General features: G+C 41.5%; 1 protein-coding gene across 2 annotated transcripts in view; it reads right to left on the reverse strand.

The window, feature by feature from the left end:
- Window positions 1-22,807, reverse strand: part of CREB5 (cAMP responsive element binding protein 5) — a 431,442-nt gene that overhangs the window by 254,956 nt on the left and 153,679 nt on the right. For both annotated transcript variants that reach the window (XM_065939200.1, XM_065939199.1), the window contains exon 5: window positions 11,396-11,568. In XM_065939200.1, the coding sequence (XP_065795272.1) occupies window positions 11,396-11,568 (173 nt within the window). The remainder of the gene's footprint in view (window positions 1-11,395; window positions 11,569-22,807) is intronic.

A 22,807-nucleotide genomic window follows, 5' to 3' on the forward strand; every position in this document is an offset into this window, starting at 1 on the left:
GAACACCATTGTGCGTTTGACAGTGTTCAGTGGTTTACTGACTTGGGGATGGGTTTTTGTTGCAGCAGTCATCATTATGATTGTCTATGTAGAAATGTTTATGGATTTTATGGACTGAAAATAATATACTGGAGGTCAGTGGTAAACTGTTGTATATTTGGCTTATGAATTACCCTATCTGAACCAATATATGATGAGTATACTCAGGAAGTCATTTCTGGCATTTCAAAGATTTCTGGGGCCATCTGTTCTCTGCAAAGACCTGCACCTCTGCAAAAGCCAGCCAGGCACATTCTGGCATGTCTGTACCCCCCCCCCCACCTCCCACTCACAAGGGTCCTATCATTTTACAGACTTTACCGACCTATTCACCAGCCAGAATGCACTTTGCCAAAGGGGGGAAAACTATAAAACTCCAAATTCTTTTAAATGTGTCTGGTACCATTAAGAATGTTTATTGCTCTATAGAAATTTTACAGTTGATATTTACCAAAAGCACAACATACTTGGTAAACAGATTACTGGATTGTCTGCTAAATGTGATATATCTGTTTTTATGAAATTTCTTCTTCCATAATCCCTACCAGCCAAGCAGTATCATGAGAGAGTGTTAGTCCTGATAAGGAAACAAATATGTTCATAAGAGCTAGAAAAGGGCACTGGTTAGACAATCCAGTTTCATTCTTTCATTTTATAAGATGGAAAAGTAGGGCCCTGAGAGGTCAAGGGGGCTGTTCAAAGTCCCAGAACTTGTGAGTGATGGAGTCAAAACCACCAGCAATGGCTCTCAATCTCTAGCAATGTCATTGTACGGTCTCACTGAAATAGGATTCCATCAGTATGTAACTGAAACTTGATATAAGGGGTTCCCTTTATATCCAAAATCCAAGGCCAAATTGGTTATTTCTGTGATATTCTCATCCAACCAAAGGTAAAAGGTCCACAGAATTTGTATCTCCTTTAACTAAATCCTCCACAAAAAGAATATTAAAAACGACAGTAGAAAAAATTCTGTTTGGTCTAATATTGTTGAAAAATACATATAAGAGGACCTATTGAATCATTTACCTTTTAAATCCTAAAATGTCCAGTTATATGACTACATAGTATTGCAATGAGGACCACAGACTATCTGCAGTTCTTCTCTTTTAACTCAGAAACTACTTGTCAATCAGACAGGTAAGAGTTATTATTACTTCATGAAACATACAGTCTTTAAGAATGTGAAAGTTCTGTACTTCTGTGTCTCTTTTTCTGTTTTGCATATAGGGTTATCGCCACCATCTATCTAAATTCCGTATATATGTGTTAGTATACTGTAATGTTCTTTATCTTTCTGGCTTACTTCACTCTGTATAATGGGCTCCAGTTTCATCCATCTCATTAGAACTGATTCAAATGAATTCTTTTTAACGGCTGAGTAATATTCCATGGTGTATATGTACCACAGCTTCCTTATCCATTCATCTGCTGATGGGCATCTGGGTTGCTTCCATGTCCTGGCTATTATAAACAGTGCTGCAATGAACATTGGGGTGCACGTGTCTCTTTCAGATCTGGATTCCTCAGTGTGTATGCCTAGAAGTGGTATTGCTGGGTCATACACAGAAGTACAGAACAGACTTTTGAACTCTGGGGGAGAACGTGAGGGTGGGATGTTTTGAAAGAACAGCATGTATATTATCTATGGTGAAACGGACCACCAGCCCAGGTGGGATACATGAGTCAGGTGCTCGGGCCTGGTGCACTGGGAGGACCCTGAGGAGTCGGGTGGGGAGGGAGGTGGGAGGGGGGATCGGGATGGGGAATACGTGTAACTATATGGCTGATTCATGTCAATGTATGACAAAACCCACTGAAATGTTGTAAAGTGATTGGCCTCCAACTAATAAAATAATATTAAAAAAAAATAAATAAATAAAAAAAATAAAGCAAAAAAAAAAAAAAAAAAAGAATGTGAAAGTTACAAATAGTTAGAAATGTCCACTGGGATACAGCCTGTTACCTGTACCTGCTCAGTCTTCAGAAAAGCAAAGTGTACTCCCAGTTACAAAGGAGCACCTCTGCGTTACCAGATTCATTTCTCCTAACATGCTCACCTTGGAGAGCGCAGCACACACCAGTTCTTTCCCCATGTTACTATCCCTTTTGGTGTTCTTGAAGGAATGGTTACACTTAGTCCTGGGACTCATTCTAAACGCAACACTGGGACTCATGTAAACCTACAGTGGAGCGCCAACTCAGTGTTCTGGCCCTGAAAACAGAACATAATGAGCCAGTTCCCATGTAGGAACTATGACAAACATAGAAAGGTGCAGTTAATCACTGAATTTTATATTAAGATAAATATATATCCTCAGTTTCCAATGTTTAGTTATTTGACACCTTACCCAAGGTTTTCCCCTTGGAAAATACTAAATACTGATATAAGCTAGACCTTTATGTTTCATGTCTTCTATAAAGTAACCCCCTAAATAGTAAATCCAAAAAAGAAGACAGTGGACTGCATTTTTCCATTAAGCTATGTCTGGCAATATAATTGTTCCAATTTCTTGTATTACATTTATATTATATCTTTCACTGTTGTATTATATCTTTCATTATTGTGCTGTTGTTTAGGTGTTTTTCTAGTGAGCTCTTCAGCAATAAGTCACTTTTAGTAAAATGAGAATAAAAGAACAATTTGCTGATAGGATTAATTCAAGGGAGGAAACTCCATAGTCATGCATACAGTCCTGAGCCCCCAAGGAACTTACCTTCCAAGTAGTTTTCAAAATTACACTTATTATGAAAACCATCAGTCTCTTAGTGCTGTATAAGGTTTGAGAATTTTCTAGTGATGCCTTCTCATTTTACATGTAAGGAAGTCAAAACTTGGAGAAGTCAACTTCATTTGGACCCATCAGACAGTGGTTTGGCTTCCAGTTCCAGCACTTACCTTTATCCATATAACCTGGGGCAAGCCACATAATCACTGAACCTCACTTTACTCAATAGTAAAATGGGTGTAAAATCTCCATGTAACAGAATTATAAATTTGTTGTGATTCACCTAGGAGTTGAACCTGGAAGTCAAGTCTCTCTGTCTTCATATGTTAGGACCCTTCTCTTGGCTGCACTGGTCTCCTCTTCCCAAACATTCCCAAGCCCTACTCTGTTCTTACACATATGAGTATGAGAATGCCTCCTGAAACTCAGATAATCAAGAACCCCAAAATCAGCTCCTAGAGGAAAACAAACCAAAAGAGAAAAGAAATTTGAAACAGAAAAGAAGCAATGAATGAGGATTGTGTTGCTGAGAGTGACTTGTAATCAGTTGGTTAAACTTTTAAAGTGTAGACGAAGGAAGGGGGGCCCAGGGCAATTGTGCACTTGGCCAAGGTTATAAAAGTTTTTTTGTGTGGCAGAGCCTAAACCCATGACCTCTGAACCTGTGGTCAATACTTTTGCAAGACTCCCCTCTAACCTGACTTGGTTTCGCTCTGAGTAAGTTTGTCTTTTCCAGGCATATCTTTTCAGTATGCTACACAAAAGAACAAGTGTCTAGATTTACAACAGACACAGCCTGAATGATCCTGGGCTATTTTCTCTAGAAGCAGACCTGTGACTTGTTGTTCAGTTGCTAAGTCATGTCCCACTCTTTTTGACCCCATGGACTGCAGCATACTGGCTTCCCTGTCCTTCACTATCTCCTGGAATTTGTTTAAACTCATGTCCCTTGAGTTGGTGATGCCATCCAACCATCTCATCCTCTATTATTCCCATCTCCTCCTGCTTTCAATCTTTCCCAGCATCCGGATCTTTTCCAAAGAGTCAGCTCTTTGTGTGGTGACTCATTGGTGTGCCTATCTGTTCTAAATATGGGAGGAGACAGTCAAAACACACAGAGACACTTATATGGGAGGTTCTGGAACTCTGTGAGCAGGGCTTATGTTTATAAGATCCAGAATTGAGACTCTCCCCCAATAAGACGTCACAGGCAAAGTCATCTATCCACACAGGAATCAGAACAGCCTGGAAGTCACATTTCATCTGGTCAGGGGACAGGTTCTTCCTATAAACCATGAAGCCAAATGTAAAGCAACCAAATAGTTGGAGGAAGGACAGCCACTCTCAGGCAGGAATCTGGTTTTCTTAAAAGTGAGAGGATTTGGCCAAGAGATCTCCGAGGTACAGGCTCTCTCTCTATATATCCATGTGCTCTCATGACCTGCAAACTACCTTTCTGAGAGCCAGGGAACTCCTGTATTTTTCTCCTGAAGGATTTAAGCAGCTGCTGGCAACTCAGTATGTCTACCTCTGCCCTTGACCAGCCTGTAGGTATGTGAAGGAAGCACTTCACACTGTAACCAGAGGCTAAGCATTAACCAACTCATGTGGGTAGATGACTCTCCCACATGGTCAGGCATGCTCATGTATCTTTCATGGCAGTGGGGCTGCTACAGGCAGGAGCACAGGGAAAGCATGTGCTTTGAAGTCCAACAGAACCACATTCAAAACTCTGCTCATCTAACTGGCTGAGTGACTTTGGATAAGTTACTTCTTTTCCTTGAGCAGTAAAACTGGAGCAAACAATGTCTGCCTCTCCAGACTCTTGGAGAAATGATAGAAAGCAACATACAAAGATAAATCAGTGCTCTGCACATAGATGATGCTGGATAAATGTTAGCTCCCTTTCTTCTCTTTAGTTATCAGCCTGCTAATCCCAAACTTCTCTACCAAATAGCTTGAGCCACTAAACAGTGACTTTGAATTTTCTTTCCCAAGAAGACTAGCTTTTACTAACTGAATGTGTCTCCCTCTAAATTCATATGTTGTTTTAGTTGCTCAGTCATATCTGACTTTTCCCAAACCCATGGTCGGTAGCCACCATACTACTCCCTGTCCATGGAATTCTCCAGGCCAGAATACTAGAGTGGGTAGCTGTTCCCTTCTCCAGGGGATATTCCTAATCCAGGGATCAAACCCATATCTCCCACATTGCAAGTAAATTCTTTACCAACTGAGCCACAAGGGAAGCCCAAGAATACTGGAGTGGGTAGCCTATCCCTTTTCCAGCGTATCCTCCTGACCCAGGAATTGAACCAGGGTCTCGCGCATTGCTGGCAGATTCTTTACCAACTGAGCTATCAGGGAAACCCTCTCCTCTCTCTGTCAATCTACCTGTCTGTCTGTCTGTCTGTCTGTCTCTCTCTCTCTCTCTCTGTGTGCACAGAGAAGCAATCAGGTGAGCACACAGTGAGATGACAGTCATCTGTGAGGCAGGAAGAGGGCCCTCACCAAGAACCAAATCTGCCAGCACCTTGACCTTGGACTTTCCAGCCTCCAAAACTGTGGAAAGTAGACATCTATTGTTTAAGCAAAGATACCTGCCTTGCTGTGCTCCAGTTGAGGAACTGAGACATTAAGACACAACAAAGCTGGCCTGAGGGATCACGGGCAAGAACCAGGCTAGGAGAGGAGAGCAGGAGTGCTTTTCTGCTTCTTGGAAGATGTAGCCATGTGCTCTGGCATCCTGGCTCTGCCCCCTTCATCTGGCCACAATACCTTGTGGTATTACAACTTTTGAATGTTAAGAAACCTTATATTTCCTCAAGTATCAGTACTTAATGTTTCGTTCCACACATAAAACTCTTTGAGTAGAAAGCTGCTGGTCCTCTTGTCAGAGGTAATTTCTCAAGGCTCTGCACAGGATTTAACGGGAGCCATATGGTTAAGTCCGTCAACCTTCCCAGAAAGCATTCCCCTGAAGGGCCTCATAAATGTTCTCAGGGCTGTGAAAGACCCAGCAACTTTCTAACAATAAAGCAATGTTCATAGCCATGATATTCCACAACACACAAAGCAGGAAATAATGGCTTCAGGTCTGAATTACTCAAAGGGGGCTTCGAGCTGTCCTGGAGAGGGGTGTGGGGGTGGGGGCAGGGAGTGATAAGCCGGGACCTGCTGGCTGTTGCATCCAGGAGGAAGAAGGTTGGCCTGCACCCTGCTAGCACAGGCCTGTGGTGGGCAGTGACAGTCTAATTCATGCTGCTGACTTGTGGAGTTTAAGAAAGCTCTTCATAATGGATGTATGCTGTTGCTGCTGCTGCTGCTAAGTCGCTTCAGTCATGTCTGACTCTGTGCGACCCCATAGACGGCAGCCCACCAGGCTCCCCCATCCCTGGGATTCTCCAGGCAAGAACACTGGAGTGGGTTGCCATTTCCTTCTCCAATGCATGAAAGGGAAAAGCAAAAGTGAAGTCGTTCAGTGGTGTCCAACTCCTAGTGACCCCATGGACTGCAACCTACCATGCTCCTTCGTCCATGGGATTTTCTAGGCAAGAGCACTGGAGTGGGTTGCCATTGCCTTCTCCGATAATGGATGTATACACCTATGCATATACAGAACAAGCATACTCAAACTGTGAAATGTGAAAGTGAAAGTGTTGGTCACTTGTGAAGTCGCTCAGTCATGTCCGACTCTTTGTGACCCCATGGACTGTAGCCTACAATGCTCCTCCGTCCATGGGGTTTTCCAGGCAAGGTACTGGAGTGGGTTGCCATTTGTTGCTTAGTCATGTCCAATTCTTTGTGACCCCATGGACTGTAGCCCACTAGGTTCCTCTGTCCATGAACTCTTTCAGGCAAGAACACTGGAGTGAGTAGCCATTCCCTTCTCCAGGAGATCTTCCCAACCCAGGGATTGAACCCAGGTCTCCTGCATTGCAGGTGGATTCTTTATAGTCTGATTCAACTGTAAGCTGATGTTTTACATAAGTTTTCTTTCAGCAGTGCCTTTTTGTGATGGCATCATTTACTGACCTTTCCCCTCCCTTTTTTCAGAATGATAGACACAGAAATCCTTGAATCAATTAACATTCCTATCTCAATGGACACCTCAAGCATCGACAGCAACTCATACAAAAAACCATGTGACTCTCTCCAACAAGCAAAGTGGCATTGTTTTTTACATCAATAAGTTCTGAGATGTGATAAGTTCTTCTTTTATTACTATTATTTTTTAAAAAAGAAACTCAGAAAGGGTGAGAGAAATACAATTTATGATGAGTATCAGCTCCTTTTTATTTTTACAAGATTTACTATATTTTCTATAAATTTCTGGCCAAGTCTTAGATCTACATTGCTTAAATACAGCTTCATGCAAATAGGGTATATGATGAAATAGCTAATATACCTACAAACATACATGTGCCAAGACTAAAACTGGCATAAAATTGGAGAGAGGTTTCATATATACATGCTGTTGAACATATTTTCAAATTTCTTGATATCATAACTAGAATATTCCAGAAAAGACCAGATATCTTCTTTTCAAATATCAGCTTTGGTAGGAACATTTGTATATCCTGATGTTAGATATATCATATCTACACTGTAAGCAGTTACTGGCAAATAATGTTTTTACCAATAATCTAACAAGCTCATGCATTTGCCAATTCCATAGGGAGAACTAAAGCTATAGAACATTCTGAATACAGGAAGAAATTTTGTGGACTATTTGGGAAGTGCCTCCGAGAACTCTGTACTGATATCCATTGTTGTAAATCACCTCATTCCATATTACTTTCATTGTCTTCCTAAAAAAATTACCAAGCATGAATTATCTAATAACATTGGTCCATAAAGAGAATTAGGTTTCTCTAGGAATTTGCTGTTGTTCAGTTGCTATGTCATGTCCAACCCTTTTGCGACCCCATGGAATGTAGCCTGCCAGGCTCCTCTGTCCATGGGATTATCCCAGACAAGACTACTGGAGTGGGTTGCCATTTCCATCTCTAGAAGATTTTCCTAATCCAGGGATCAAACCTGTGTCTCCTGCTTGACAGGCAGATTCTTAACCACTGAGCCACCAAGGAAAGCTAGGATCTATTAAAATTGTAGCCACCTACTCAATTGATTGCTGGCACCTACAAAAATTTCTCATATGAGAAAAGAGTGAGAGAGACAGAATTAGAGAAAGAGAGAACTTATACTACTGATACCTGCCCTTCCACCATTCTCTCAGGAGTTGCAGACTTGATCCTGAATTAATGAGCCTGTTACATGATCTTTAATAAAAAAAAAAAAAATGACTAGAGGAGAGACACTGCTTGGAATCTGCCACATACTTGGTCCAAGGCAGAATCGATTTCATCTGTATTTAACACATGCTTGTTTTCTGTCTCGCTTGTCTCCCTCACACCCCATGGCTCCCTCTTTTTCTTTTTCCATCTGGAAAACTTATCTCCTAAAATGCTACCATCAATCAGCCAAAGGCACTCTTCTCGACAAGGTGTCTGCCAGTTTGACTAAGCACAAGTAGTCACTAGTTTGGGGATGCCTCCCACACTCTCCAACACTGTGTTTTTCTAGCCTGCCTAACCACACGAGTGCAATTTGGGATATTTATACTTACCTCCAGTTTCTATCGAGATAAAAAGCACTACTTGGACAGAACTGGGCATTGGCAATGGAAGGGGGTGATAGAGGATAGACTGGAGGTTGCCCACGTGGTTTGTCTATCTCGGACTTTTGCATTTCCACCCATTTGGTCCTACGCTGACTCAGTGCCTGCTCCAAAAATATGCAAATCAAATGCTCACAAGGATGCCTACACTTTGTCCCCCAGATCTTCCTTAGGAGCAGGCACTGTCCCCATTTCCAGTCCTTCATGTCAATATCACTCCCAATACATTCAAACCTCTAAGTTTAAATACAGCATGAAGAGGGGACGGTGGCAGAAAGGAGAATAAAAGTGGGATTGGCAACAGAAACCCAGCACTGGTCAAAGGGAAGAAAAGGGGGGAACGGGAGATGGGCGGCCCCCTCTCTCTCCTGCAAAGTTCTATCCGTGAACACGCCCACTGGCCACAGCAAAAAAGCCCTGTGCGTGGGCACAGGTGGGTCCCAGCCTCTCTGGCTGGGTGCAGCTTAAGCGCGGAGCCTGAATGAAGACTTTCATTGCTGTTTGCTGTTTTTGTTGGCCGGTAGCCATGGCAAACATTTGCAGGTGGCTTGGCCAGATTTTGACACTTAAATATTTGAGGTTGTGATAAAAATCAGAATATTACTACAATATGGTTCTGTGCAGCCTCAGAGAAAAAAAAAAGAAAGAAAACTATCTGCAGTTTCAAATGCTCATTTAAAGACACAGTCTCCAGAGGGAACTCATGTTTTAAAATAAGTACTCATTTCCTCTTTGCTGAGAGAAATAAAAGAGTCAGCCATCCCCAAATGTTACCACCTAGAGTTTCATTCTGAATCCACTGGTGAGATGGGCTGCTGAGCCCCCATGATCATCCGGGCAAGGTTTTAGATGGGTCACATGGAGAAAAATGGAAATGACAGGGTGTGGGGGTTGGAATCAACATGGCAAGCACAACAGGGAAGGATCTGAAGCAAGAAATAGCCTCCCTCAAGCTTGGCAATGAGACAGAGTCCTAAAGTGACAATTATCTCCTAGAAAACACCAGGAGAGACACATAACACCCCAGGACTGGGAATAAACGGGAAGACAGTGGGTCAGGAGATGGCACATACCCCCACCTAACAGGGCCCAGTGACACAGCCTAGAAATGCCATCCAACTGTACAGCCCTGGGCCAACTGGGTATATTATTCACAGAGTCAACACCCATCTTAGAATTTAGTGCTAACCCTTAAAAGATTGTTTCACAAAAACCACCATTGTACTAACAATGGCCAAATACTAAGGGCCTCCAAGAGGGAAGTTGGGGGGCAGGAGGCAGAAGAACTCCAGGGGAGAAGGAATGCTGTAAAAATGCTAATAAAATCTAGCACATTTTATGTTTTTTCCCCTTGAAAGAAAAATAAAATAATTATAATTAGCTTGCCTAACTGTGAATTGTTTGCCCAAAGCCAAGCCACTGGAGTGAAGGAGTCCCTTGAGACACTGAGATGCTGTCTTTAACAACCCCACCTTCTTAGTATACTACAGGTTCTTGCTTTGGACGGAGACGCATGTATTCCCATAGACATTTGAGAAAAAAAGGATTCTTTCACAGACACACTTGCAACTTTAGCACTGGCTTTTTCCAACAAAGCCAAGCATTCAAATGGCCAGATTAATTTTCTGTTTCTTGAATGGGAAACCAAAGGTTCCCATGGCAAACATAGTTATTACCCACAACTCTCATTTGTTAAGATTTTGTCTTCATATATCACAACCCATCCTGATGAGCTGAAAAATGTGAGAGATAAGGTACCCTTTCCAGCGTATTCTGAGGAGGGATAGCCATTGTCCTTAGTGCTCCCTCTCGGTAGGGGATTCTTATACACATTTAAAACAAGGAAGGGAAAAGACATACTGATAAACAGTGAGATAGCCTCTAATGTTTTCTAAAAATCACCATATCTGCTATTCAGTGGAATATTTAAACTCTGATGTGCACACCAAACACAGCAAGCTCCCTTTCCTATTTTAAACAGAGAATTCTAGGAACAAGGAGCAAGCAGTTCTCAGCATCCAGCAATATAAATTTATCATAGCTCTTTGGCTTAAGTTACTACTTTTTCTTCCTAAGATCCCAAGGACTCTTAAATCTTTTATTTCCTTTTCACATTACTCTTGTGAGGGTAGAGAGAAGAGACACCATCCTCATTCTGGAGAGCAGGAAGCTGGGCCAGAAGTTTGCATTTCTAAGAAGCTCCTGGGTAATACCCATGCTGCCCATCCTCAGACCACACTCTGAGTAACAAGGACCGAGAGCTATCACGTGATACTCAGGAGTGAGTGCTTGTTCCATGACATGATACAGTGTCTGGGAGCATTCTACCTATTTTTCTCAATGCCTCAGTATTATCTTTTTTACCTAAATGAGAAGGATAGGGTCTGCCTTCCTTGTTTTGTCTTCTCCAGGAATGAATATGAACCAGTATAGAAAGAGAGGAGAGCTAATGAGAAGGTATTAATATTAACAAGGGAAAGAAGAAAGAAGAACCATCAGAGAGAAGGACTGTGGAAATACACCAGAGACATGGGTGTTGGACATTGTTCTTAGGAATGGAGGCACATACTCTGTTAGCGAGGAAGCTGGGTGAGTGACACTTCCCTCCATCATCCTCAAGCATTTGTCCTGAGAAATACACTCTGCTCCCAACATCCAAGGGGTTTCCCTACAGTCACCTTAAAGTTCAAGAATCTTCTCTGAAGGAACAATGACACAGAATGACTTGCTTTTCTCTCCAGAGTTAAGGTCAAAAGCTTCTACCAAACAGAGACTCCTTCTACCTTTCTCCCATCAAAAACATAACTCTGAACTCTAGGCAGTATCACACCAGCCAGGAAAGCCAACCTCTGTCTTATTCAACCTGCAGACCAGAAACCAGAAGAAAGTCCAGAACCTTCCCTGAGCTCCAGCCAGGACCCAGAGACAACCAAGGAGATCTCCTTACCCGATCTGGCGGTTGGTGGAAGGCGCCTGCGTGATGACAGAGCTGGACTGGGGTGACGGCATGGCTTGCTGAATCACAACGCTGGTGTCATGGTTGGGCATCCGGGCGCTGCTGAGCTGGTGAGTTCCAGGCCCCGCCATGGCCCCACCAACGGGGTTATGCATCGAGATATTCTGCCCAGAGAAGACAGAGGGGAAAGGGTCAGAAGAGGTTAATGCTTTATTCTGCTCTCAGGCTCTCAAAGGCCAAACTGGGGAATCTGGTCATGTCAACTAAATACAGAGTTATGGCTTCTGGCAAGCCACGGATCCATTTATTTTGTTATAACTTACAGCTTCAAGGGGATGAAAAATAACTATTCGCCTTAAGAGTAAAGCACATAAGAAAATACCTGGAAGTTCACTAATCACCCTGCCACCTCCCCATGTGAGGTTTAGTGCATATCTGCTCTGACTTGGGGTGATATATATTCCATTTGAAAATGATTTCTGTGGTAAGTGCATAACATTATGATTTAGTGAGAAGCCATTCAGCATCCTGCTTTGAATGACAAGCACACTTGTTATTTTTTCTTTTTCAGTTCTGTAAGACTAACTACCTCTTTTTTCCCTCAGGAAACTACTTTTCTAAATCATAATCTGGGTATGCATGACCCAAGCTCAACAACCTAGGGAGTGAGGATGCTGACTGTAAAAGGCAACAGGGTGTCTGGCGTTCAGTGAAGAGAGTGAGAGTTACAACTCTCTATTGTTTTTCCATAAGATAAATCTCTAATACTTTGGTTGAATCATGGAATACTGACAACACTTGTTCACCTGTTTACTTGTTCATTGTCTTTTCCTCTAGAACATACAATGTTTGTGTTCATGACTCTATCCCATGGGGACTGGAGCAGAGTAGGCATTCAGTAAACATACATACATACACGAATAATGTAGGGAAGAAACTAACGGCACAACCGAGTCACTTGAGTGACTTAACACCCTGTCTTTATTTCTGGTGACTTGAGTGAAGGCTTCTTTGTTTAAAATTCAAAAGTAAGGTAAAGTATGGGCTTCTCAGGTGGCACGAGTGGTAAAGAACCTGCCTGCCAGCTCAGGAGACATAAGAGACACAGGTTCAATCCCTGGGTTGGGAAGATCCCCTGGAAGAGGGAAACCCACTCCACTATGCTTATCTGGAGAATCCCATGGACAGAGGAGCCTGGAGGGCTACAGTCCATAGGGTCACAAAGAGCTACACATGACTGAAATGACTTAGTATGCACCCAAGGTAAAATATGCATGATAAAGCTGGCTTAAAAGACAGTGCTTATTTTTTTTTTTAATTGGAGGATAATTGCTTTACAGTGTTACAGTGGTCTCTGCCATGTAACAATGCAAACCAGTGTATGTATATCCCCTCCCTGTTGAGCCCCCTCCTCCCACCATCCCAACTCTCTAGGTCATCACAGAGTGCCAGGCTGGTCTTCCTGTGCTATATAGCAGCTTTATGCTAGTTACCTATTTCACATGTGATAATGTATATAAGTCAATGCTTAGAAAAGAATGTCACTGTGGCAACAAGAGAGGATTCACACTGAGGCATAAGAGGGCTCAAATGTGAGAAATTCAGAACCTAGAATAGAAAAAGAAAGTACAGGACAAAGTTACATAAGTCAGTGGGCCACTGAAAACATCCAAGTACAGCTCTTTAGCCTAGAAGGGTATGGAAATCTGAGAGGTCAGTTGGACAGTGGGCTGAGGATGACAGGAAAGAAATGGAGTGTCACTAGCAATTTACTAGAGGAAAAATATCTATCTGTCTGTGCTTTGGGTTAGCAAAGAAGAAAATAAACAGTGCCCAGGAGAATGGGAAGTGGTTCTTTGAAGTTCTTCTGCAAAGAACAGGATTTCCTGCACTATGTGTTAAATGATGGTGCTAACATATATGGTGGCGGGGGTGGCTGTGTCCATCACTTTGCACCTTTCCCAGGTTTCTGATTTCTAAATCCTGGCCACACAGTCTGTCCAGAGTCCAGATGGCAGCTGGGCACCTGGCTTAGACTGTGAGCTGACTGGGTTGTCGTGGGCTCCCAAAGGCATGAACAAGCTTACACACACACACACACACACATGATCCAAAGGCTCCTCTTATATACTGGAAGGTTATTCTGACATGGGAAAATATTGTGGTTGGTTAAAGTAAAATGAAAGGAAACAGTGATTTGTATTGGGGCAGCAGCCCAGGGATATGCTTGAGTTATTTTTATGGGATCTAGAGGTGTAGAGAATCAAACGAAAAGTGATGGTGAAAATAAAGATAATCATTATTTCTTTCAAAAGTGAACCTCAAATGTTGTAAAGTGATTGGCCTCCAACTAATAAAATAATATTAAAAAAAAAAAAAAAAAAAAAAAAAAAGTGAACCTCAACAAACTCATTTCCCTAGGTCTTAGTGTGAAGTTGTGATGAAGTAAACATTACAAGTATTATTTTTCCATTGTTTAGATCCTTAAAGATTTTCAAATTTTTTCATCTTGTTCACAGTCACCTATTTTGTCAATAATAGATCTCAGGCACAGAAGGATTTCTGACTTTCATTTTATTATTTCTGTTGTGCTAGTGAAAGCTATCAACAGAGCCATATGATTTTAAAAATAATCTTCTTTAAGTTCATGACAATAATATAAAATGTCTAAACCCTTCTTGAGTTACCTCTGGCATCTCTTTTCTATCACCCCCATATGGAGTCCCTAAGTACCATAAATTCAATGCAAGCATCATTCTTTTCTTTCTGTCTCTTCTTCCACCAGCTTCCACCCAACCACCATCATCTTCTTTCCTGGATTCAACAAGCGCTCTCCAAACTGGTCCCCTGTCACTCACTTTGACTTCCTCTCCTCCTCCTTCCCATACTACAGCCACAGTCATCTTTTCAAAAGGCAAAACCTAGCACATCACATCCAGATCCCTCTACATTGCCCACCCTCTCCAGGCCACTTAGATGGCTTCTCATGGTTCAGAAGACCCTAACATCACTCTCTGCATGACCTTCAAGGCCTTCATGAGAGCCTTCCGACCTCCCCAGCTCATCTCACACCACCTTCACCCTCGCTCTCTGTGATTCATTCCACCTGCAGGAATTTTCCTGCTCTCATCCCGAATGTGCTCTATATGTCGGTACAGAGCTGAACATGCTGTTTCTGCTACCTGTGCTCTTTCCCGACCAGCACCTTCAGATCACAAATTGAGCATCATGTGAGAACGCCTTCCCTGACCTCTCCAAGGATGAGCACCATCTCCCCCTCCTTCACGGCACTTTACACAAGTTCACAATTTTCTTTGATTATTTGATTAATATCTGTTGCTCCCTCTAGAATATAAGCATGATGAGAGGAGGGACTAAATTTGACTTTACTCTCCACTGAGTCTCTGTTGCCCAGATCAGTGCCCAGCATAAGGTAGGCACACAGTAAACTATAGAGAATGAGTAAACTATAAAATGACATTCCTAAAATATTCAGTATGATGAAATTTTATCTTTAATTTTCTGGGTGAATTTTGAAAATGTGAGCTCTCTTGTCTGTTTACCTTAAAATCTCAAAGTATGCTCACAATAAGAGATGTTAAGATACGTTAGATATTAAGGTAACTGTTTGATTATGGGGTTGTGAAATAGGATCAGAATTAAGAAGAAAGCCACAAGCATGGAACATACACTGGAAATCAAAGTCTTTGAGAAGACATTGAATGAGCCCTTGAAGGAAAGTACTAAGAAATGAACTTCAAGTCTTTGAGCACTTTGGTTCAAATGATATGTCCATTTATCAATTCTTTACCTTCACCATGAAAACCAAGAAAACTTTTGTTCAAAGTTTTTGAAACCTGGTACAAAGAAATTGTTTTGATTTATTCAGAGTGAAGCATGTTAAATGAGAGAGAAAAATACCTTTCCCCTCAAAAAGTCTAGGAATGCTGTCTGAGAATCATTAAAAAGAATAAAAAAGACTACCAGGAATATACTTCACACACGTCGCCACCAACATTTTTAAGAGATCTCTTTGTCTCTGTGATATTCTTCAGAGATGGAAAAAACTCCTAAAAGTTATGTTATTCCTCAAAAATCTCCTTTCTCCCCCACATATGAAATCTGCAAATTCTCCAGCCTCCTCCCACAAGACCTAGAGAGTAATTTCAAAACATTTTGGAAAAATAAACAAATTTAAGCAAGCATTATCATTTTGCATTAAGATGATTTTTTTTTTCTTTCAGCATTACATAGTAACTCAAACATGAAATTACTTTCTGAATTCACATTTTCCTAATTATGGGTTCAAAACCTGTCTTCCTTGATAAAAGAATGGCATTTTATCTTTAGATGAATTAAATATCCAATTTCAAAAACACAAAGAGTGACTGTATCTCGCCGAGTTATTTTTGTTAGTATAGGTGCGTAGACTTGGAGCTGGTGAAACAACGTCACCAACCAGTGATGGATGTCAATATAGAGTGAAGAATCTGGGGGTTCAACCTTTGCCCTTTTCTTGTTCAACATTTTTATCAACAGCTTGGATGAAGATGTAAATTCATGCTTGTCAAATCTGTGGTTGACACAATATTGGGAGGCATCACTAATATTCTGGATAGTAGAACATGGTTTTACTTGAGCCAACTGTGTGAGCTGGCCTCCAAAAATGCTAACATAAATCTAGGTTGCTGTAGGAGAAGAGCAAAGTACAGATCAAGGGAAGTAATTATTTCACTGTCGAGCACGTTGGACTGACCACATTTGGCCACCACATTTTAAGGGGGAAATTGACAAATAGGCGGGAATGAAAGCAATGGAGGTATCCAAAATACATCACAGGAAGAGTGGTAGAAGAATCAGGGAATATTTAGTCTGAAGAAAAGAAGGCTTAGAGGCCATGCTAACTGCCTTCAAATATTTGTGGTATTAGACATAGTCTATGTTGCTCCAGAGAGCATAATTTCAAAAAATGGGATCAAGATGATAAAAGCCAACAATAACTACAATTTGAGTATCTATTGAAGCAGCTATTATGTTAGATGCTTTATAAACTGCTCCTCTAATCCTCACAATGACCCTGTAAGATAGGCATTACTATTGTAATTTTAAGATGAGAAAAAGAGTAAAACTCTACACCATCACTAATACCATTCCATTTCCCTCTGGCCACACTCACTCTTTCTGGACTGGCACTTTAAAAATAGAAACCTGACCTTTAGTTGGGATAAATTTACCAATATGTAGGGATAACCAAAGACAAAATAAGTTGCCTTATAAAGTACTGAGCTTCCAAGCATCAGATTTAAGCTGGTAGGGACTAGTGGACATCTGTAAAGAATGTCACCAAGAGGATTCTTACAGCCAGAGGGAGATGGCACTAAATGATCTCTAAGGTATCTTCTTGCTAAGATTCTCTCACAATACATGGTTCATAATTTGGCTCAGATGCTTCCAAATAATTAGTAACATGATAATTTTGAAAATATACTGCCTTAGGAGTTAAGAGGTCTCTTCCATTTCAGTCTCTCTATCCCTCCTTATAGTCATATAACCTGTATAAATCATTCGGCTCCCCTTGACTTCACAGCCTATCACTAAAAGGGGTGCAGTGGACCACATGGTCTGATGATCTTTTCCAACTCTGCTACTCTACATGTCTTTCTATGTTACATTTTATGAGACACTAAATATCCAAACAGACTTTTTAGACTTGATTCAAGGGCTTACAAACATTGATTTTCCTCCATAACCATAAGTTTTTGCAGAAATGAGCCTTCCAAAAATTATAGCTTTCCACCAGACCCAAAGGATCATGATTGAGGGAACAGATCTAACAAAATAAAATTTCTCAAACATCAAAGATGAAAAATCTTCTGAGAAGAAATCATTTTCACCTAAATTTTCCCCCTCTTTAGTTCAAATTTCTCTGCATGTCCTTGGCCTTCTTTTCTTTATGTCCTGCGATATACCTTGCTCTCCATTTACTGTTGTTCTGAGACATAAAGGGTGTGTGAATGGGATGAGAACTGGGGTAATAATGAGTCTTGATTGCATAGTCAGTGAGTTTGAGGGAGAGTGGTAATTGTTCTACATGCATGGGCTTGGAAACCAATATTGAAAAAACAACCTGATGTATATGAATATAAGTCCATACGCTTACAAATAACTATAATTTCAGGGTGTGGTAATGCAGGATGAAGGGAGGTGGACCACAAATGAAAGTGAAGGTTGGAGCATACAGACAAAATGATGTTGATTCCCATAAAGTCCCCAAGTGTTATCTTCAAATCTATATTCTTTCCAACTGCCAAGGTGTGGAGACTTTATAAGCCACGGTCATCCTGACACGCGTTTACAAGTCGAGTTGTGCAATCTTAGAATTGTCTGCATCTTAATGATGCCCAGGCAGTTAGGAAGATTTTCAGAACTTCTCCAGTGTAAACATCTATAAACTGCATCCAAAAGATGTATGAGACTTTGACAGAATAACAAAGGTTCTAACTTGCTGGAAGATTCTAGGCTCTCTGCAAGTGTTGGAGACTCTAGAGGGTCTTGACTCCCTTCTGGTGCTCTTGAGAGCTGTAACGGTATGAGTATTTTGAATCCTACTGAGTAGGTGGGCTGTTCCATGACAAAGGAGACAGCGTGGAATTATATGAGGCATGGCTGGGGTTGGGGGAGAACAGGGGCCATGCAGGCTGCCTCTCTCTCCTTAGCATAGTTGCATAGTGCAAGATGGACCACAAAAGATAAGACATTATCTCAGGCAACCTCTGCAGGAGAGGAAGGGAGAGGAGAGCACAGGGCACTGTGAAAACTCCAGCTTTGATGTGTACCTTTAATTCTGCTTTGTCAGAGTTTGCCACTTATCCGTGGAGAATTCTAAGGAGGAACAAATAACACAAAGAAAACATGAGCACTGCCATTGAGCTCAAGTTCGTTTCAGTTCTATATCATCTGGGACATGTTATTTAAGTTTTCTGAGTCATACCTTCTTCATCTTTAAAATGGAGATAATCATCTAGTGGACAGGATTGTAGTGAGTTTCACATGAGGTAACAGATACTCCATCATAGTACCTGACAGCAAATGTGCACTTCTTTCCTTTCAGTAAAGTTCAGAATGTGAGGCTCAGACAGTAAATGGTTAATTCTAGGTGGTTACTCCCTATGGCTGATTATTAAAATAACTATTATAAGTAATGGCTAACACACAGCATGAACATATGTCCAAAATCTCATTTAATCCTTATCATCAATCTAGAAGTTTGGTATGATTATTACCTCCATTTTACAGGTGAGGAAATTGAGGCATAGAGAGCTTGAGTCCTCAAAGTCACACAATGAGTAAGTGGACAAGCTTGGAACGAGGCAGCTTGGCTTCAGAATCCACACTGCCTCTACAGTCTCTTTTCAAAATATTTTCTAGTGGAAAGTGACACAGCAAAATATAAAGTATATCTGATATCATTTCTATGGATGTTAAAAGAAGTGACCAACTGATGCTAGTATATGATCCTGAGAATTAGAGTCTATCTGTCATACCACTAATTTGGATCAATGTCATCACCACAGCCTTCACACCTAGCAAAACCTGGGAATACATCATTAATTCATTTCAAAGTGATTGATCAGTAACACTTGTCTCAGGGTCATTTTGGCTGCATAGGCATTTCTAAACTGATTACTATGAAGAGTACAGATTAGAAATAGGGAGGGAAGACTGTAGTTCAAAAAGCATTGATCAATACTTTCACAAATTATCAAAACAAACAAACAATCATAACTAGCTCACTCATCATAATGAGAGTTCACCTTCCTTAAAAGTTTCCCAGAGCTCAGGGAAAGCCTGAGAAAGAGATAATGTTTCTGATGCTTGAATCAAGTTCAACGTCTAAGGCAACTTCTCTTGCAATGGTAGAAAGGCAGCTCACACAGTGATGTAACCCTCAGTGGTCTTAGCCCACTCCCACATTTCCAGGAAGCAGGCAGCACCTCCTAACTGTGGCTCTAGATGTCAGCCTTCAGGACACACAGCAGCAAGATCTGATCCACATTCTCCTCCAATCCCAGACCTCTGTCATCCTTTCTAATACTGGGTTTCAGGCAGCGGAGCCCTGAAGCACCCCTGTAAGCATTTTATAGATATTCATTTAATATTGTTGTAAAATGCTTAAGACAATAAACCTCTTCTCAGAAGCCACCCTTGACTGTGAGAAACAGTTTTTGGGTCTGTCTCAAAGATCCTGCTCCTTCCTGTTCAGCTTCTCAGGGCCTTAAACTGTTCACGTCTCTGCTCTCATCTCCCATGTTACTATCTTGGTTGCACCTGCTAAATACAATCATATGGAAAAGAAGGAATGAAATGGCATTAGGACTTCATTCAGCTTACTAGAATCACAGTGGAGCAAATTTCTGGTGTTTCTGTATCTACAGATTATCCTGGAAGTTAGAAACTCATCTAACACCACTGAAAATGATATTGTCAGCACTGCTCTTTGGTAAAGTTCCTCCTTTCTCAAGGAACTTATTCCAGAAAGCTGCACATTCATTCCATCATGGCATCAGCTTACTTAAACACTTCCACTGGCCATCCATGACCTTCTATGTGCACCTTCAAGTTGATTTCAGCATTTTACATTCTGGTTGCCATCAATCTTTCCCACCTCCTGCCAACCCATCTTCCCCATCCTCTCCCCTATCACTAGCACACACAGACTTCGATGTTTTTTGACTATCCTAGATCATTTCATGTCTTTTTTCTGCCTTTGCACATAACATTTCCTCTCTGAAGTCAACCCAAGCATCAAGGTCCAGCTCCAATGCTCCCTCCTCTGTGGAGCCTTCCACCACTTCTGGCTCTGTTAATTCCCCACTCTGCTCCCCCATAGTGCCTTATCCACACCTCCATCAGAAAGTCTGACTTATTTTTACAAATGCTTCCTCCAGGAAACTTGGAGAAGGGAATGTTCCATTCTCATCTGAGAACCGCCAGTGCCATGAACATCATAGATGTGCAATAAATTCAATTATTCAGTGAATAAAGGAACAATGCGTGATCTTGAGCAAGTTTATAGCTTCTCTTTGCTTTAGTTTTCTCAGTCATTACACAGGAACAGCCCTGCCTTGTAGGATTTTTATAAAGATTAAGTTAGGTAATATAAATACAGAGCTGAGTGAAATGTTGGATACATTAAATGTCCAATAAAAGTTAGTAGTCATTATTATAATTATCATTATTATTATCATGATTACTACAATGCTAACACTACCTCCCTAACTAAACATATGCCCCCTGTTACTTTCTTCCTCAGTGCCCAGATCTTTTCCTTTATAGCCTGTCTCAATAAGCAACTGTGATAATCACTATTTCCAGGTCACCATATTATAATCAACTGACCACTCCTTTGCCCTCCATCTTATCCCATACGTACTTCTTTCAAAGTTCCTATAACACACAAGTATATTTACATCTATAATTCAGGTCAGTTTCCCCTTCCAGCTATGAACAGTCTAGTGACAGGAACAGGTCTGATTTCATATCATTGTCCTCAGGGCCTAATACAATGGCTATCACATAGATGCGTGCTGAGTGAGTAAATAATAAGTATAGCCAATGTTGAGGAAAGAGGAAAAAAAAATAAGTGCTCTTTTAGAGGACCTACAGTTTAGAGAAAATATGTAAATTTAGGGAAATAAGGGGATGAAAAACAAATGAGTCAGAAAAATACCTTTATACACATACATACAAGAAACAAGGAAAGACACATCATCTAGAGCTGATTAGACCACAGTATGGAGGGCAAAGGGCTAGTCAACAGGTCTGAGTTTCCATCTGACCTACCATTAAGCACGTGATCTTGCTTAACTTCTTCAGTCTGTTGATTCTGCCTCCATAATGATACCCACAGCTGTTTGCTTTGCTTTCCCACCAGCTCCAGAACTTTATCATCACCTATCCTGATCACATAGTAACTTCCTATTTCCAGTGCACCATATTATAAATTCCAGGAAGCAAAGACAGTGCCTGTCTCCCTTTCTTTTCTATTGCTAGTGCCTAAGCTCCATGCCTGGGCTACCTGGGCTTCCCAGGTAGCACTAGTGGTAAAGAACCTGCCTGCCAATGCAGGAGACCCAGGTTCACTCCCTGGGTGGGGAAGGTCCCCTGGAGGAGGGTATGGCAACCCACTCCAGTACGCTTGCCTGGAGAATCCCATGGACAGAGGAGCCTGGTGGGCTACAGTCCATGGGGTCACAAACAGTCAAACACAGCTGAAGCAACTGAGCACGCACACATGCCAGCTCCATGTCTGGCACAGAACTAGATGACCAGTGACTGAATGGATGAACGAATTATGATTTCTGAGGTGATGATATGGAAATGAAGAGCAATCAGTCTGTAATTCCCTCATCTATGTTGGGCACACGGCTGTCGTAGCCTGAGATATAAAGAGAGAACACTTGTGAATTTGGGTCCTCATTAAGTCCTTAACACACAGAGGCTAGGACACAGCTCAACAGCCTCCTGAAACTGCCACGTGTCTGGTCAACTCAAACAAGAGCACCCTGGTTGAAGACCGGCCATCCTTAGCAACTAGGAAACAGGGCCCAAAAGTCAGAGCTAAGTGATTAAAAACAAGAGGAACCCTGGGGTCCTGGGACAGGTAAGGAAAGGTAAGCAGATGGCACCAATGGTATGGCCAGGCTCATGCTTCTGTGTGGCCTGGGGAATCTTTGAAAGGGGGCTTTAATATGAAAGCAACACTAAGTACACAGGAAAATTCTGAGAAGTCATCCTGAGCGCCTGGCGTGGCTGTGCAGGAGGCAAGTGGTCCAGTTTAGAATCACTAAACAGCTTTCTCTCCCTGTCTTATTCAAAAAGTAAAATTACTAAAAATAAGTGTATATAAAACTCCTACAGGGATGATAAAGGTCTATTTCTTCAGCATTTCTTTTTTTTTTTTTTAAGATCTTTTTTCTGATGTGGACCATTTTTAAAGTCTTTATCGAATTTGTTATAATATTGCTTTTGTTTTACATTTTTTTTGTTTTGCTTTTTTTTTTTAGGCTGCGAGGCATGGGGGAATCTTATCTCCCTGAGTAGGGATCGAACCCACACCCTCTGCATTGGAAGGTGAAGTCTTAACCACTGGCCTACCAGCGAAGTTCCCTTCAGCATTTCTAAGAAAATCAAATACTTGCTTAATGACCAGAAATATAAAGGTGGCACTCTCTAGCACAGGTCTAAGGAGAAACTCTCCCTAGCCTTTCCCAGGCCGCACATCACTCAGTTCTCTCACAGCCAAAAGAGACAGAAGGTAGGGCTGGCCACTAAAATGAATTTGCCTGAAAACTCCCCTGCCTGGAGCACTGGTTGGGCATCTGCATTCCTGAGTATTTGGCA

Source organism: Muntiacus reevesi, chromosome 6, assembly GCF_963930625.1.
Source record: "Muntiacus reevesi chromosome 6, mMunRee1.1, whole genome shotgun sequence".
Lineage (NCBI taxonomy): Eukaryota > Metazoa > Chordata > Mammalia > Artiodactyla > Cervidae > Muntiacus > Muntiacus reevesi.